General features: G+C 38.9%; 1 protein-coding gene across 1 annotated transcript in view; it reads left to right on the top strand.

The window, feature by feature from the left end:
* Positions 1 to 13653, top strand: part of LOC117714615 (solute carrier family 22 member 19) — a 36423-nt gene extending 22770 nt beyond the window's left edge. Inside the window, exons 6-10 of the mRNA XM_034511173.2 lie at positions 7962 to 8077; positions 8826 to 9040; positions 10514 to 10622; positions 11601 to 11804; positions 12723 to 13653. Of these exons, the coding sequence (XP_034367064.1) occupies positions 7962 to 8077; positions 8826 to 9040; positions 10514 to 10622; positions 11601 to 11804; positions 12723 to 12780 (702 nt within the window). The 3' untranslated portion in view covers positions 12781 to 13653. The remainder of the gene's footprint in view (positions 1 to 7961; positions 8078 to 8825; positions 9041 to 10513; positions 10623 to 11600; positions 11805 to 12722) is intronic.
* The last annotated feature ends 1725 nt before the right edge of the window (positions 13654 to 15378 follow it).

The raw sequence follows: 15378 nt of genomic DNA, 5'->3' as shown, positions 1-15378 counted from the left end.
TTATTTTTATTATTTTATTATTATATATTATTATTTGGAGTCACTGCAGTGTGATCTTGACAGGCTATTGCATGAACCTGAACTGTGGAATGATTGCCAATAAAAGCCACATGCACTGAGTGGAACTAACTCAAGATATAAGTTATGGATGATAAACGATATATAGCTAGAGGTGGGTCACAATCTAATCTTAAAACTAAGGTCTCAGACATTGTACATGGAGCTGTAGGATTTGATGTTTTCTGGCTGGGTTTTTTGATCTTGCTTTGGCCTATTATTTCCTCACTATGCCACTATTCTCTGTTGAAATAAGAATGAATACTATATGCTGTTGTGTTGGTATAGACTTTGTTTCTGTTTCTGCAGGGGGTCAGAGTTAAGAGATTTCCTTGAATCCCAGAAGAAGCTTTAAACTTTTGAACAATGTTGGGGCTGTTAAACTATGGCAATTTTTGAAGTTAAAATAAATGTGTTTTGTATCATGAGCTGGCCATGATCTCATGGAGGCCAGGGACATGTTGTGGTTTCTATATAAAATGTCCCTTATAGGTTCATGTGTCTCACTACTTGATCCTCAGCTGGTTACAATCTTCACAAATGTTATGAAACATTTATGTGGAACTTTACGGAAAGAACTAAGCCACTGGTTGTAGGATTTGAGACTTTATAGATTGGTCCTCCTTGTTCATCCTTCTCTGCTTCCTGTATGCAGGTACAGTGTTCTCAACCAATTTCTTATTCCTGCCTCTATGTCTTCCGTGACTTATACTATGTATTCCTTATCATGATGGTCTCTGACCCTGTGGAGCTGTAATCCAAAACAAACCTTTCTCCCTCAAGTTGTTTTTGTCAGGATACTTACCACAATGATAGAAAAGAAACCAACAGGATCATCTACAGGCTAATGATATACTACACTTCATTCTATTCTATTCTATTATATATTATTATTTTATACTAGCCTTTACTATTTTGAAATATGGTCCATTCCTAGCCTCTCCATGACTTCAATATTGAAGAGATATTAGATTTTGTTGAATATTTTTCTATATTTATTAAGATAAATTATGTGATTTCTGTCTTGAGTCCTTTTATGTAATTATATTTATTAATTGACCTATGTTGTAACAACCCTAAATCTCTGAAGCCAAGTTTATCATGATGATTTTTAATTTTGTTGGCCCCTGTTTTGTTGAGAAGGTTTTGGTATCAGGATCATTCTGGCTTCATAAAAAACCTTCATAAGCCTTCTTTTCCCTTTATTTTATGGAATAATTTGAATGGTGTTGGCATTAGTTTTTCTTTGAATATTGGAAATTCTACAGTGAATCTATGTGAACCTTGGTGGTTTAGAGATCTCTTTATTCATTCTATCTTGTTTTAATTTTGATAGGCAGTACGCATCTATAATTTCACATACATTTTTATGTTATATAATTTGGCACTATATTTGTTTTGTAGTATGTCTTTGTGATTTTCTAAATTTTATTAGTATCTGTTTAGTGTCTCCATTTTTATCTCTAACTTTATTAATTCAGACATTAAATTTTTCTTTTCATTAATGTGAGTAGGATCTCAGTCTTGTTTAACTTTTTAAAGGCTCTTAGTTTCATTGATTCTTTGTATTCTTGTTTCAACACTATTCACTAATTTCTACTCTGATCTTAATCACTTCTCACATCTACTTGACTGGAGTTTTTGTTGTTCTTGTTTTTCCAAAGCTTTAAGTCTATAAACTCCTTGTCTGGGATTTTTCAAAAATGTTATGGGTATTTTAGGCTATAAACTTTCCTCTCAGGACTGCCTTTGTGGTGCCCTGTAGATACCTGTAAACTGTGTGTTGATTTCTGTTCAGTTCTAGGGACTTTTTTTTCTTACTGTCTTCAGTGAGTCATTTGTCATTCAGTGATGTGTGGTTTAATTCCCATGAATTTGTGCATCTTTTGTGCTGTTTCTTGCTACTGATATCTAGCCTTATTCCATTGTGGTCAAATAAAATAAAGGGTATTATTTCAATACTACTATATATGTTGTGGCTTGCTTTGAACCCTAACATGTGGTCTATTTTGGACACATTTCCAAGAGTTATTGTGAAGAATATGTATTCGTTGGTGTTTAGGTGAAATGTTCTGTAGATGTCTGTTAGGTCCTTTAGGTTTTGGTTGATATTTTAGTTTAAATCTCAAGGTGAGTTATTGGACTGATGACTTGAAGGTGGCCCAGGGAAGCAGGGCCAAGAGTGTAGCTAATGCTGAGATGGAATTTCTTACTGAATATGAGCCTATCTTGTGGACTCCATGGAACTCATGGGGGCCAGAGAAACTATGTGGCAATATAACTGTAGGTGAGGCTCCACAGGGCAAAGTCTTGGCAGGGGCTGGAGAATTCACAAGAGCCGGGGACCATGCAGATTTTCCAGGTAATTACAGCCCAGCCCAGATCTCAATAGGAACTCACTCCATTTCAGTGGACTCTCATGACCTCTCATGACTCAGACCTTCACTATTCACATTTCTATCAGAATTCTAATCTTCTGACCTCCCACAAGAATCATCCATTTAGCTCTGTTCATAGCATTCTAACATTCCCCTACCCTACACCAGCACACTCTTCCAAATCTCTCTAACAAACAACTTAGTCTACTATCATTCTCTGACTTCAGTCTAGACATGCTACTCACAGAGACACAGCATACCATGATACACTTCAAAATAGGATGACCACAATGTGAAAATAAATACTCTCTGCAAAGGACTGTTCCTCTTGAAACTATGTTTTCATTTTAGAAAAGGTTGGAGGTTGAGACAGAGACACACTGTTTCCCTCCTGCCTCTGCCTTCTGAGTGCTAGGATTAAAGGAGTCCACCACAGTGCCTTGACGAACATTTTTTTCAATCTTTAAGAATCAGTGAGTTTCCCCCTTCTGTTTATATTGATGGCATCCTTGTCAAGATTTCATTTAAACAACCATGTTGAGACTTCATGAATGTATCTTCTCTGACATATCTAGGAGACAAAAATCTCACAGCAAATTTTCTGTTTCTCTTGCTCTTACAATCTTTCTACCAATGTAAGAGGGAAGTTCCATTGAGACTGAACTGTAGACAAAGATCTTCAGCAAACTAAGGACTGCTCAGAGCAAAAGAGCTCCCTAAGGAAGAGCCCCAAATTGGTTATCCATGAGCAGAATAAATTCATATATTTAGGAGACTGTGTGTGTGTGTGTGTGTGTGTGTCTAAACCTGTAAGTCAGCCCCAATTAAATGTTGTCCTTATAAGACATGCCTTGGTCATGGTGTCTGTTCATAACAGTAAAACCCTAAGACAAAAGTTGGTACCAGAGACTTGGGTATTGCTGTGATAGGTCTGACCATGCTTTTGTTTGGAGGATCGTGGATTTGGGGACTTGGGAAAGCAGTGATGTGCTTTAAGTTGGGCTTAATGAGCTATTCTAGTAGGAATATGGAAGACTTTGTTGCTGAGTATGATTTGAACAGTGCAGATTTGGTCCAAGATATTCCAGTGGAGAAGAATTTCAGAATGTGGCCTAGAGACTGTTTTTTGGGTATTTTGTTGAAGAATGTAACTGCTTTTTGCCCTTGTCTGAAGAGTCTACTCAAGTCTAAGGTAAAGAGAATTATATTAATTGCATTGACAAAGTTAGTCTCAAAAAGCCCACCAGAGACTTTGTTCTCTGGTTAAGTCTCATGAAGAGCATTTTGAACAAGAGTAGCAAGCTTAGGAAGGAAAAATATAAAATATATGGTAAAGTATTAAATGGCCCCAGGAAGTGAAATGGAACTGAATCCTATGTCCTGGAGATAACAGATTAAGGGAATATGGGGGCAAGATCCGACCCAGCTAAATTTAGATCCAGGCATGGTGGTACACACCTTTAATCCCAGAAGATAAAGCAAGCAGATTTCTGAGCTCAAGGCCAGCCTGGAACAGAGCAAGTTCTAGGTGAAGAAAAGCTTAAATCCTGGTGTGGTGGTACACATCTTTAATCCCAGGAGACAGGCATGCAGATCTCTGAGTTCAAGGTTGATCTACAGCACAAGATCCAGGACAGCCAAGCTTAGGCAGTGAAGGAGTTGGAAAGCAGAAAGCAGGTGATAATGTAATGGAACAAGGAAGCCATGTTCTAGCTCCTGCAAGCAGAACTCCTCAGCTTCAGCCATGGGGCTCTTGCTTTAGAGTCCAGAAGAGAAGGGACTACTGGGAGAATTGATGCTGGTTAACCTGGAGCTAAGGAATTGGTGGTGATTAAGAAAAGACCAGCATCACTGAGAAGAAATATGGGAAGTGTTTCCTGAGAGCACAAAAAAAGCTGTGTTCCAGAGATAGCCACGGTTGTAGCTCATGCTAAAGCTGTACTTGGTAATGTGTAGGAGTAGTTACCCAGGTGGTACAGGTTTGGAAGCATCAAGGTGTCATGAAAAGCAGCTGAGCTTGGCACTGTGAGAGGCCATAGAAAGTCACTGGTGAAGGTGGAGCCTCAGTTGCAGTTGACAGCTAAGGACTGAAGGGGTCATGCAAAGACATCCTTAGTCATCAGAGAAATGCAAATTAAAACAACCCTGAGATACCACCTCACACCAGTCAGAATGGCTAAGTTCAAAAACTCAGGTGGTAGTAGATGCTGGCAAGGATTCAGAGAAAGAGGAACACTCCTCCATTGTTGGTGGGGTTGCAAGCTGGTACAACCACTCTGGAAATCAGTCTGGTGGTTCCTCAGAAAATTGGACATAGCACTACCTGAGGACCCAGCTATACCACTCCTGGGCATATACCCAGAAAATGTTCCAACATTTAACAAGGATATATGCTCCACTATGATCATAGCAGCCTTATTTATAATAGCCAGAAGCTGGAAAGAACCCAGATGTCCTTCAAGAGGGGAATGGATACAAAACATGTGGTACATTTACACAATGGAATATTACTCAGCTATTAAAAATAATGAATTCGAGAAATTCTTAGGTAAATGGATGGAACTAGAAAATATCATCCTGAGTGAGGTAACCCAATCACAAAAGAATACACATGGTATTTACTCACTGATAAGCAGATATTAGCCCAAAAGTTTGAAACAACAAAGATTCACACATGAAGCTCATGAAGAAGGAAGAACAAGTGTGGATGCCTAGGTCTTACTTAGAAGGAGTAACTAAACGCCCAAGGGAGCAAATATGGAGACAAAGTATGGGACAGAAACTGAAGGAGAGGTTGTATGGAGACCATTCCACCTGGGTATTCATCCCATGTTCAGTCACCAAAGATAGACGATGATATGGATGTCAGGAAGGGAAAGCTGACAGCAACCTGATAAGGCTGTCTCCTTAGAGGTCCCCCAGAGTCTGACATACCCAGAGGCAGATACTCACAGCTAACCATTGATCTGATCAAGGGTTCCCAATGGAGAAGTTAGAGAGAAGACTGAAGGAGCTGAAAGGGTTGGTGGCCTCATGAGGAGAGCAACAATACCAGCCAACCAGAGCTCACCAGCCTAGGAGCACATATGGAGGGACACATGACTCTAGCTGTATATGTAGAGGAGGATGGCCTTGTTGGGCATAGGTGGGAGAGGAGATCTTTGGTCCCATGAAGGCTGAACACTGAGTGGGGGGGGGTGGAATTTAAGGGTGGGGAGGTGGGAGTGGGGGGAAGGTGGGGGCACATCCTCATAGAAGCAGGAGGAGGGGGGATGGGATAAGGGGTTCCTGGGTGGTGGGGGGAATGAGGTAAAGGGATAAAATTTGAAATGTAAATATAATATCCAATAAAAAAGGAAAAAAAGAATTTGAGGCTTGGAAGAGAGCCTGTGAGAGGCTATTAGTGAAGCCTAGTTGCTGCGGAAGACCCCATTGTACTGGAGACGCCAGTTCCATGGGATGATCACCAAGAACAGCAGCAGCAATGGAGTGGATCAACCTGAGCTTAGAGAGGGCAGAGCTGGAGAAGTGAGGCCAGTCCTTTGAAGGAGGCCGGAAGATCATGTGTGGATCCCAAACAGTGAAACAAGAAGCTGTAACATTGAAGTTGCCTTGGAGACTCCAGATTTTCAAAAATAATAGATATCCAATAGGATATCTGCTGAGGAAAACTGCTAACAGGGAGTGGAACCAGCCCAGGAGAAAGAAGTTTGTTGCAGTCAACAGAGATGAAAAAAGGACTGGAGATCTGAAGACTGCTTTGCCATCAGACATGGAGATGTCTGGAGTTTGCCCAGCTGGTTTCCTGTCTTGATTCAGGGATTACAGTTAAGTGATTGGACGAATCTCAGAAGAGACTTTGAACTTTGAATTTTTAACATTGTTGAGACTACTATAGACTATGGAGACTTTGGAAGTTAGACCAAATGAACCTTTTTATTATGTTATGGCTAAATATACCCCCATAGACTCATGTGTTTGAACAAGCCGAGGGGGGGTCAGGGAGTGGAATGTCATGGTTTGACTATGCTTGGCCCAGGGAGTGGCACTATTTGGAGGTGTGGCCTTGTTGGAGATGTATCACTGTAGGCATGGGCTTTAAGACCCTACTCCCTTCAGATAAAAATCTGAACTCTCAGCTCTGCCTATATTGTACCTGCCCGGATGCTGCCATGCTCTTGCCTTGATGATAATGGACTGAACCTCTGAACCTGTAATCCAATGCCAATTAAATGTTGTTCTTATAAGACTTGCCTTGGTCATGGTGTCTGTTCATAGCAGTAAAACCCTAAGACACCATGTATTTGAGAAAGAGCAAGTGGGGTGCACAGGCTGGAGTAGAGGGAGGAAAGGAATATTTTTATTTTTAAAATACATTTTTGTTTGTTTCTTTTTGTGTCTATTTATTTTATTTTATTTTATTTTATTTTTTAATTATCTTTAATCTTTTTTTCAGTCCAGTTGTTATTCCCCTCCTGGTCTGCCCTTCAACAGTTCCTCATCCCATTCCTCCTCCTCCCCCGCCTCCCCGTCTCCAAGTGGATGTCCCTACTCCCCACCCCACCCTACCCTACCCCACCAGCCTTTCCCACCCTCTAAGGCTTCAAGTCTCTTAAGGATTAAGTGCATCTTCTCTCACTGTGGCCAGACTAGGCAATCCTCTGCTGGGGGTCTTGTATAAGCTAGTGTATGCTGCCTGGTTGGTGGTTCACTGTCTGAGAGATCTCAAATGTCCAGGTTAGTTGAGACTGCTGGTCTACTTATGGGGTCACCCTTCTCCTCAACTTCTTCCAGCCTTTCCCTAATTCAACCACAAGGGTTCCCAACTTCAGTCCATTAATTGGATGAAAGCATCTGTGTCAGCTTTACTTGTTGGGCCTCTTGGAGGGCAGCCATGCTAGGTTCCTGTCTGAAAGCAGATCACATCATCAGTAATAGTGTCAGGCCCTGGAGCACCACCCCCCCTGATATGGATCCCAAGTTGGGCTAGTCACTGGACCTCCTTTCCCTCAGTCTCTTTTGCATTTTTGTTCCTGCAGTTCTTTTAGACAGGAACAATTCTGGGTCAGAGTTTTTGACTGTAGGATGGCAAATCATCCCTCTACTTGATGCCCTGTCTTTCTACTGGAGATGAACTCCACAAGTTCTCTCTCCCCACTGCTGGGCATTTCATCTAAGATCCTTCCCTTTGAGTCCTGAGAGTCTCTCACCTCCCAGATCTCTGGTACATTTTAGAGGGTCCACCGATCTCCCAGCACCCCTCGAGTTGCATATTTTCATGGTTATCCATGAACAGATTAAATTCATATATTTAGGAGACTGTGTGTGTGTGTGTGTGAGAGAGAGAGAGAGAAAGAGAGAGAGAGAGAGAGACAGAGACAGAGACAGAGACAAAGAGACAGAGAGACAGAGGGGGAGAAGGAGAGGGAGAGGGAGAGGGAGAGAGAAATCTAGTCCTCTATATGTTACCGGCATGCAACACAATGTTTACCATTTTGTGACAACAGTTTGTTGATGTTGTTGCAGGTTGTAAAAACTACCATGAAGGAGGAGCTGGAGGCAGCACAGACTAAACCCTCCCCACTGGTCTTGTTCCGTACACCCAACCTTCGCAAGTGGATCTGTCTCCTATCCTTTGTGAGGTAGGCTTCACACTGAACCTCTTGAAATGGTATACTGATGGCTCGTGCTTTTAATCAAACACTCGGGAGAAAAAGGCAGGAAGATGTATGTGAATTTGAGGCCAGCTTGGTCTACATATGGAGTTCAAGACCAGCCAAGGCTATATATTGAGTCTCTGTCTCAAAAAACAGTGTAGACAATAATTTTCCCATTAACAAATTTTGAGATGAATGATGAGGACTTTCTATAGCCTGAAGGATCCAAAGGGTTTGGACTATAACAGCAGAGCAAAGTGTGCTGTGATAAGTTTATCCAATCACTCTGAAGGTTCATTACCAGAAACTATTGCTTAGAACTTCAGCCATAGGAAAACTTGGAATCTAAGCTTCCTCATTTGTCTGTTTCTACTTCAAAGGCAATAAAACTTCAAACATCAACTACATAAGTATATGCATATTAATGGATATATATAAATAAAAAGTTATAACTTTCATTAAAATCCAGATATTAAAAAAAAAAAACTCCAAAATGAATGGACCCAGCTTGTATCCCTAGAATTCTCTAACCCTTTTAAAAAAATTATCAGTGATGATACATTCATTATCATAGAATATCTTTGTGATTACAAAATTATCTCCCACATGTTTTTCAGAAAACAGATGCCTCAATATTTTAACTTAAATGAGCTGCCTAAGCTAACTACATTATCACGTGTGGGGCAAATATTCCAAGCCTTATGATATGACTTTTCTTCTTTGTTCCCTACAGATTTGTGTCACTGCTATCTTTTATAGGCCTGTTTATCAACCTCCAATACCTGCACAGTAATGTGTTCCTACTGCAGTGTCTCTCTGGTACGGTGTCCATCCCAGCCAATGTTCTTGGAAATTTTTCAGTGAACTACATGGGCCGCAGGCTAACCCAACTGATTTTCATGTCTGTGATGGGAATCTCCATTCTGGCTATCGTAATTTTGCCTCAAGGTGAGAAAAGAACACAAGATGAGCAAGGAAAATGCTTCCATCCTTTTTCTCAGAATTTTTCAGATCGTATCTGTAAGAAATCAGGGGAAAGATATCCTATGGATTTTCTTTAAGCAGTCTAGGCATTTAGGACACACTGTTCCATTAGGATATTGAGATAACCATCAAATTTTCAGTAATTTGTTTACAGACATTTGTCTTTATTGCATGCAAGAAGTACCTGCAAATTGGCTGCAGTTATTCCCAAATGTTTTTAGGTTAACAATGGATCAGTTATTGATTAATTATAAGTTTTCATAACAATTATATAGGTTAAGGCCTAATAATTCTGACCAAAAACACACTGTTAGTTCCTCTGGCCCATAGGGTCCCATTACTTTAGCTTCAAGAACAGTTTATTTTCTGAATTGTGTATATCTACTCATGACTCTCATGTTATATCACCATGAGTCCAACCCTAGATTGAAGAGTTGTCTCAAGAAAAGAAAACTCACTTGTGTTGAAGCTCAAAAGAAGGGCAAAGAAGTAGGAATGGACTAAGCCACGAAACTGTTAGAATTGACTTCACTGAGTCAAATGGATGTGCATCAGGAGGAAGTAGGGTTGTCACCAAGCTTTGCACATTTTCATAAAATCCCAAAAGTAGCAGTGGTGACTTCAATGTCAGCTGTGATGTCAGTTTTCTGCCTTACCTCAAGAAACACTCCAATATGTAAAGCTTTCATGAGCCTTTTTAAAAATTGGATTCTTTTATGTGTATGAGTATTTTGCCTACATGTATGTGCATGTATCACATGTGTACCTAGTGTCCACAGAGGCCAGAAGAGAGCATCAGGTCCATTGGAAACTAGAATATGGGTGGTTGTGACATAGCATGTGGGTGCTGGGACTTATGAGACTTTCTTAATTAAGTAGAGATTGACCCAATGAACAGCTTTCCAACTGATAGTTTTCCAAGCATCAGTCCTTATCCTTGAGTCTTTAGACATTAATCCAAATCAAGTCAATTCCCAGCTTTCACCACTGTAGACCTTCTGTCCTTCCACTCTATAATACTGCACATAGATTTAAATGCTGTGTGCATCTGAATGAGTTGATGGTCCTCTGTAATCTTCCACATGACAGTCCTACATTCTACATGAAGGATTTCTGAGACGCTAGAGAGAAAAAAGTGGATATGATCTTCCTTATTCACCATGCTCTCCACGTCATGAGCAAATATCAGAGATACAACATCCAGGGTTTTTTTCAGAAGCTTTTCTTCATCATAAACTAATCTATACAGATAGGTCCCTTTCTCATCTTGTATTCATGGGTGATTCCTACCTCTCTGCAGTCTCCCTTCACTATGTGTTATATCTACACAGACTCCCAACAAAATTATATTCCATTCAGGGTTGGAGAACTGCACATTTCTATACTCAGATTTATCTGTCTGTCTCACTAGACTCTCACCGGTCTTCCTCTCTCCAGAGATGCAGATCCTGCGCACAGTTCTGCCAATATTAGGAGGAGCAGTTTCTTCTGCCTCTCTAACCAGTACTCTTGTGCATGCAAACGAGCTAGTTCCTACTGTAATCAGGTATGACTCAAGGTCAAAGCAGACTTCTCTCAGTTTATTCACTTTTACTGAAAGGACAAGAGCAAAACTGCTGAGTAGTTGTCAATCAGTCGTGGTGCTAACAGGAATGGCTTCAATGTCCTGAAAGGTTACCTTTTGCCAGATAGGTTTAAGACCAACGTACTACTAGTCAGCTCTCCTATACAATCTGGAGCCATCTAGAAAAAGGTATAGAAAGTATAAAAAGTATAAAAAGGTAAAGAAGTATAGCTTTTTAAATGTTTTATTTTGTATTGGTCTTTTGTTGTGTACATTTTTAATTTTTTTACAATTGCATGTGGTATGATGACATTCACTCTCCATTGCTTTCTCTTCCCTCTGTTTATTCTTGCTAACTCCCTTCTTCCATACTGATACACCTCCTATCCTCATATCTTTGCTGTTGTTGTTGCTGTTGCTGCTGCTGCAGGACTTTAAACTACCATAGAAAACTTGGGTTTCAGTATAACATTTTCAAATACTGTCTTTTTATTCATCTAACTTCCCTGTCCCTCTATACCTACCTATATTTTCAGTCCACCCTTCAAAACCCCCTTTTCCTTTCATGTCACATATAACAAATCCCTCCCACTACTTAAGACCTTCTCCTCCCCTCTCATGATTACTTTTTCTAGTTTCATAATCTATACCCATGGCCTCACACACATGTATGCATACATGAACACTAAAGTGTAGCCTACAAACATGACAGAAAACATGTAGAACTTACCCTCCATACCATATTTTATTGTAAGTAATAAACAAGTATTTCAATACTCTGTTCTTGACAAAAAGATAATGCCAAATAAAACCGAAATTTGAAAAGTAAAAATAAGTCACCAGCATCCTTAAGTTCAATTACACAGTTTATTGACTTGTAATTAATGTGAGATATAAAGTCACAAATTCTATGTGTGTGAACTTGCTAGATTATTTCTGATTAATGCTTTATACTCCAAGGGCAACTGCTTTAGGAGTCATTGGAATTGCTGGTAGTGTTGGAGCAGCCCTGTCTCCTCTGTTTATGATCCTCACAACATACTCTGCTTCCTTGCCCTGGATCATCTATGGGGTTCTTCCCTTCTTTGGTGGCTTCGTTGCCCTTCTTCTTCCTGAGACCAAGAATCAGCCTCTGCCTGACTCCATCCAAGATGTAGAAAATAAGTGAGTAAAACCTCTACCTTCTTCTTAGAGGACTTTGTGTCAATGGTCTGTGTTAAGGAAGGTGAATGAGAATTCAGGGTCACATTCTCACTGGCAGGCTGACAATTAGGCTTTTTCATATAAGGTCATTGGTGATGACATAGGGACATTTGATACATCCCTTTCTGTATGGGTTTCATAGGTATCTGGAAACTCAACATCACAAGGGCTAGCCCTGAACATATTGTGCCAGATTTAATGATGAATACATGTTTGTATGTCCTCTGTTTTACTTTGACCCATTATGAAACATATTATCCTGACAAAGTTGTGTGCCTTCTATCTATTTTGCCACATTATAGAACAACATATCCTTGAAGATATTTCAATCACACATAAATATAAATATCATTTCATCCCTCAGACCAAGTCACCCTCAGCCAAGTGAATGCTGGTAAGCTTTCAGAAGCAGTCTCTATAGACATGTGAAATGACAGTCAGTACCTAACTTACAGATTATGTACAAGACTGAAGAACCTGCCACTCATGATAATATATCTCAAGAAAGTACTCTTGTGTTTGCTGTGTGATTCAGACAATATTGGTCCCACTAGAAATGAAATATTCATGTCAGTGAAGAATTAAGTAGTCTATAATATGATCATGAAAGGGAAAGGAGAAAATTTTAAAACTTTGGTGGCCTTCCCATGCTTTCTCCCATAACCCATTTGAGAATGCCATCATAACCAAAATAGAAAGGTTCTCGGGGCGTCACTCTTTTATTCACAAGATTTATTCCAACCTTTTGTGAAGAATCATGGATTTCCCAAAGTTGATAGGTAAAGAATAAGCTTGTTCTAAAGACTGCATGAATATCCCTCTTCTCTGTGTCCTTTCTCATTTTGTTTTTGTTTATTGTATTTGCTGTATTTGTTCCAGGAGGAAAAGCTCAAGAGAGGCAAAGAAAGATGCAGTTGCCAAAGTGACACCATTTTAAAGAATTCCAACTGACCTCTGATCAAGGAGTAAGATAAAAATACATATCAGTCAGATCCAGAATTATACTGAGATGTTAACAAATTTTTTCCATATAAGTCATTGTATAAATAATGAGATAAATTAAAATTATACCAGTTTGCCATGTATAAAATAACTATAATAAAGAAATTTGAAGAAAGTCACAATATACTGAAGAAACACTGACCCCAAATTTCTATAGTCAGTGACACTGGTCAAGTTTCAGTATAGAATGCATGTTTGTGATGTATGGCAGCTCAATGAAATTGAAACCTCCATTCTAAATCTTAGAGCAGGGAGCGGGGTTGGGGCAAAGCTTCATGAAATTCAGAAGGTAATCAAAATTTGGAAGGTTCTGGAAGACCCTTATCTAGCTTTTTTAAAGGAGTGAATAGTATTGTGGGAGGAGACTGAACAACTAAGCTTCACAGCAGATATTTGACTGTTGAACTGCTCAGAAAGTGTTCAGAAAGCCCACATGGTGACAACTTTCATAAGGTACTGTGGAGCTTTTCAGTGATGTAGCTGCTCTTTTGAGTCATCCCTGTAAGTAACCTTTTGCCCAAATTCCTGTTAGTAACCTCAATAAATCACCAAGGCAATCTTTGTTGCAGCTACTGTGTTCTTCATAGGTTATCTTTCTGGAGTGAGTACACTGTGTGATATGTTTCTCCAGTGAAAGTCTGTCATCAGTCGGCCATCTGCCCATTGCTATACTGTGATACCTGAGAAAATTAACTTAATGGAAAAAAGATTTATGGCGGCCTCTGCCGGAGACTAGCTCCAGAGCTTTGGTTCTCTCTTGAAGGTAGCCTAGGGGAAAGAACATTGGTGGTGTGCAAGACTTGGTCTTGCTAGAAATTAAGGTTGCTTTCTATAATAACATTTACCTATCTTTAAGTTACTCTTAAGGCCAGGAGCTGCAAGCCTCTTGGCAAATTGATGCCTGCCACTTAACAGTGTGTGTGTGTGTGTGTGTGTGTGTGTGTGTGTGTGTGTGTGTGTGTGTATGTTTTGCGGGGGGCGGGGGGGGATAAGTAAAGATGTTCTTTGTTCTTTTCTCTATAGGTTCTCTGCCCATCATACCCTAAGGCTGAGAGTTTATTTAACTCCTTGTCAGCTAGGGAAAGTCAGTCTCAGGAAGAGGGAAAAAAAGAGACACTTTTTTAAAGGATTCTAATCTTTATTTTTAAGTAAAAGTAAAAGGGAAAGAACCTATCAGACTATATATTCTCTCAATTTCTAAGTTGCTCTCTTAATTTCTAAGTTACTTTGCTATCTTCTCCTTCTTCCTCTAATTTTGCTCTCTCCTTCTACTACATAACATCATCATTCCTAGTTTTTTATGTGCCTTTCCTAGAAAAATAGATTGCATGTTCCAAGCATACTTTTTTAACAAAAGTTCATTAAAAGTTCAAACATAAATTTAAGTCATCAATTGAAAAAGAAGTTTACAACAGAGATATTTACATGTGTTTCCATTAAGACTAGTTATTTAGCTAGACATTATGTGTCACTAGCTCCACAGATTTATTGAGAAATCTAAAACTATAATTCTTGTGCTTGAATTAGCACTGAAGTTTTATATAGATAAACCTAGTCAATATTTTATCTTCTGTCTTTGCACCTACAATATATTTTTTATTCCCTTTATGACCTTTAGTTAACAGTTTTACAGCTCTAAGGAATTTTTTTTTTTTTGAATACAGATTTACTTTCTCTTAGTTTATTTTTGCTCCACTCCATATCTTTTATAAAGGATCTCTATTATTCTTTCCTATATTTTATCTACATTTTAAAATAAAAACCTCTCCATGTTGTCTTTAACGTAATCAGTACCTTCCTGTGTCTGATGAGGAGGAACACTGTTTCTTTTACAGTGGTGACAAACTGTCATGAACCTTGCAGAATGGCAAACAGCAATCTGGTTCCCTACCACTAGATGCCAGTAGTACATCCTCTTCATCACTTTAAAATTCAGTAATGGTTGGGGGCATTGGAATAATGTACTCTAGGTGAGTTGAAGGGAGGGAGTGGAAAGTAAATTCTAATTCCTCAGTCAAAGAATTAGAGTATGTCACCAAAAATAAGTGGTTTACAATTAAAAATCATCTGGAAATTCACAAAGTATTTTTCAAGTAAAAGTCAATATGCACAGTGATGCATATGTACATGATTATGTATATGCATGATTATTTTTAGGTATTATGTATATATGATACACACATACATATTGTATGTATGTATCATATATACATGTGTTAAAGCTTCTATTGCTTCAGTGGCTTGCCCCATTCAACAACTTAAAGGTAGACTCTCTTTTGCTTCACATTGTTCTCTTTGTTAAATAGTCTATGTCTCGTGGAGGGGAAAATATGAGACTAGGAAAAATAATCACAGACATTGAAAAATCAAAATTAAAATTAACTCAAATTCATAATTTATATACAAGAATATAATATATGTACTATTAAAGTAATTATTTTAAATATTTGATTCTTCCTTTGTTTATAATTTCATATTATTAATTTCATAGTTATCTTAACAATACAAAGAGTTGAGTTGTTAACATCATATA

Source organism: Arvicanthis niloticus, chromosome 1 (assembly GCF_011762505.2).
Source record: "Arvicanthis niloticus isolate mArvNil1 chromosome 1, mArvNil1.pat.X, whole genome shotgun sequence".
Taxonomy (NCBI): Eukaryota; Metazoa; Chordata; class Mammalia; order Rodentia; family Muridae; genus Arvicanthis; species Arvicanthis niloticus.
Note: the sequence above shows the minus strand (reverse complement) of the source record. Positions and strands in the feature narration are given on the sequence as shown.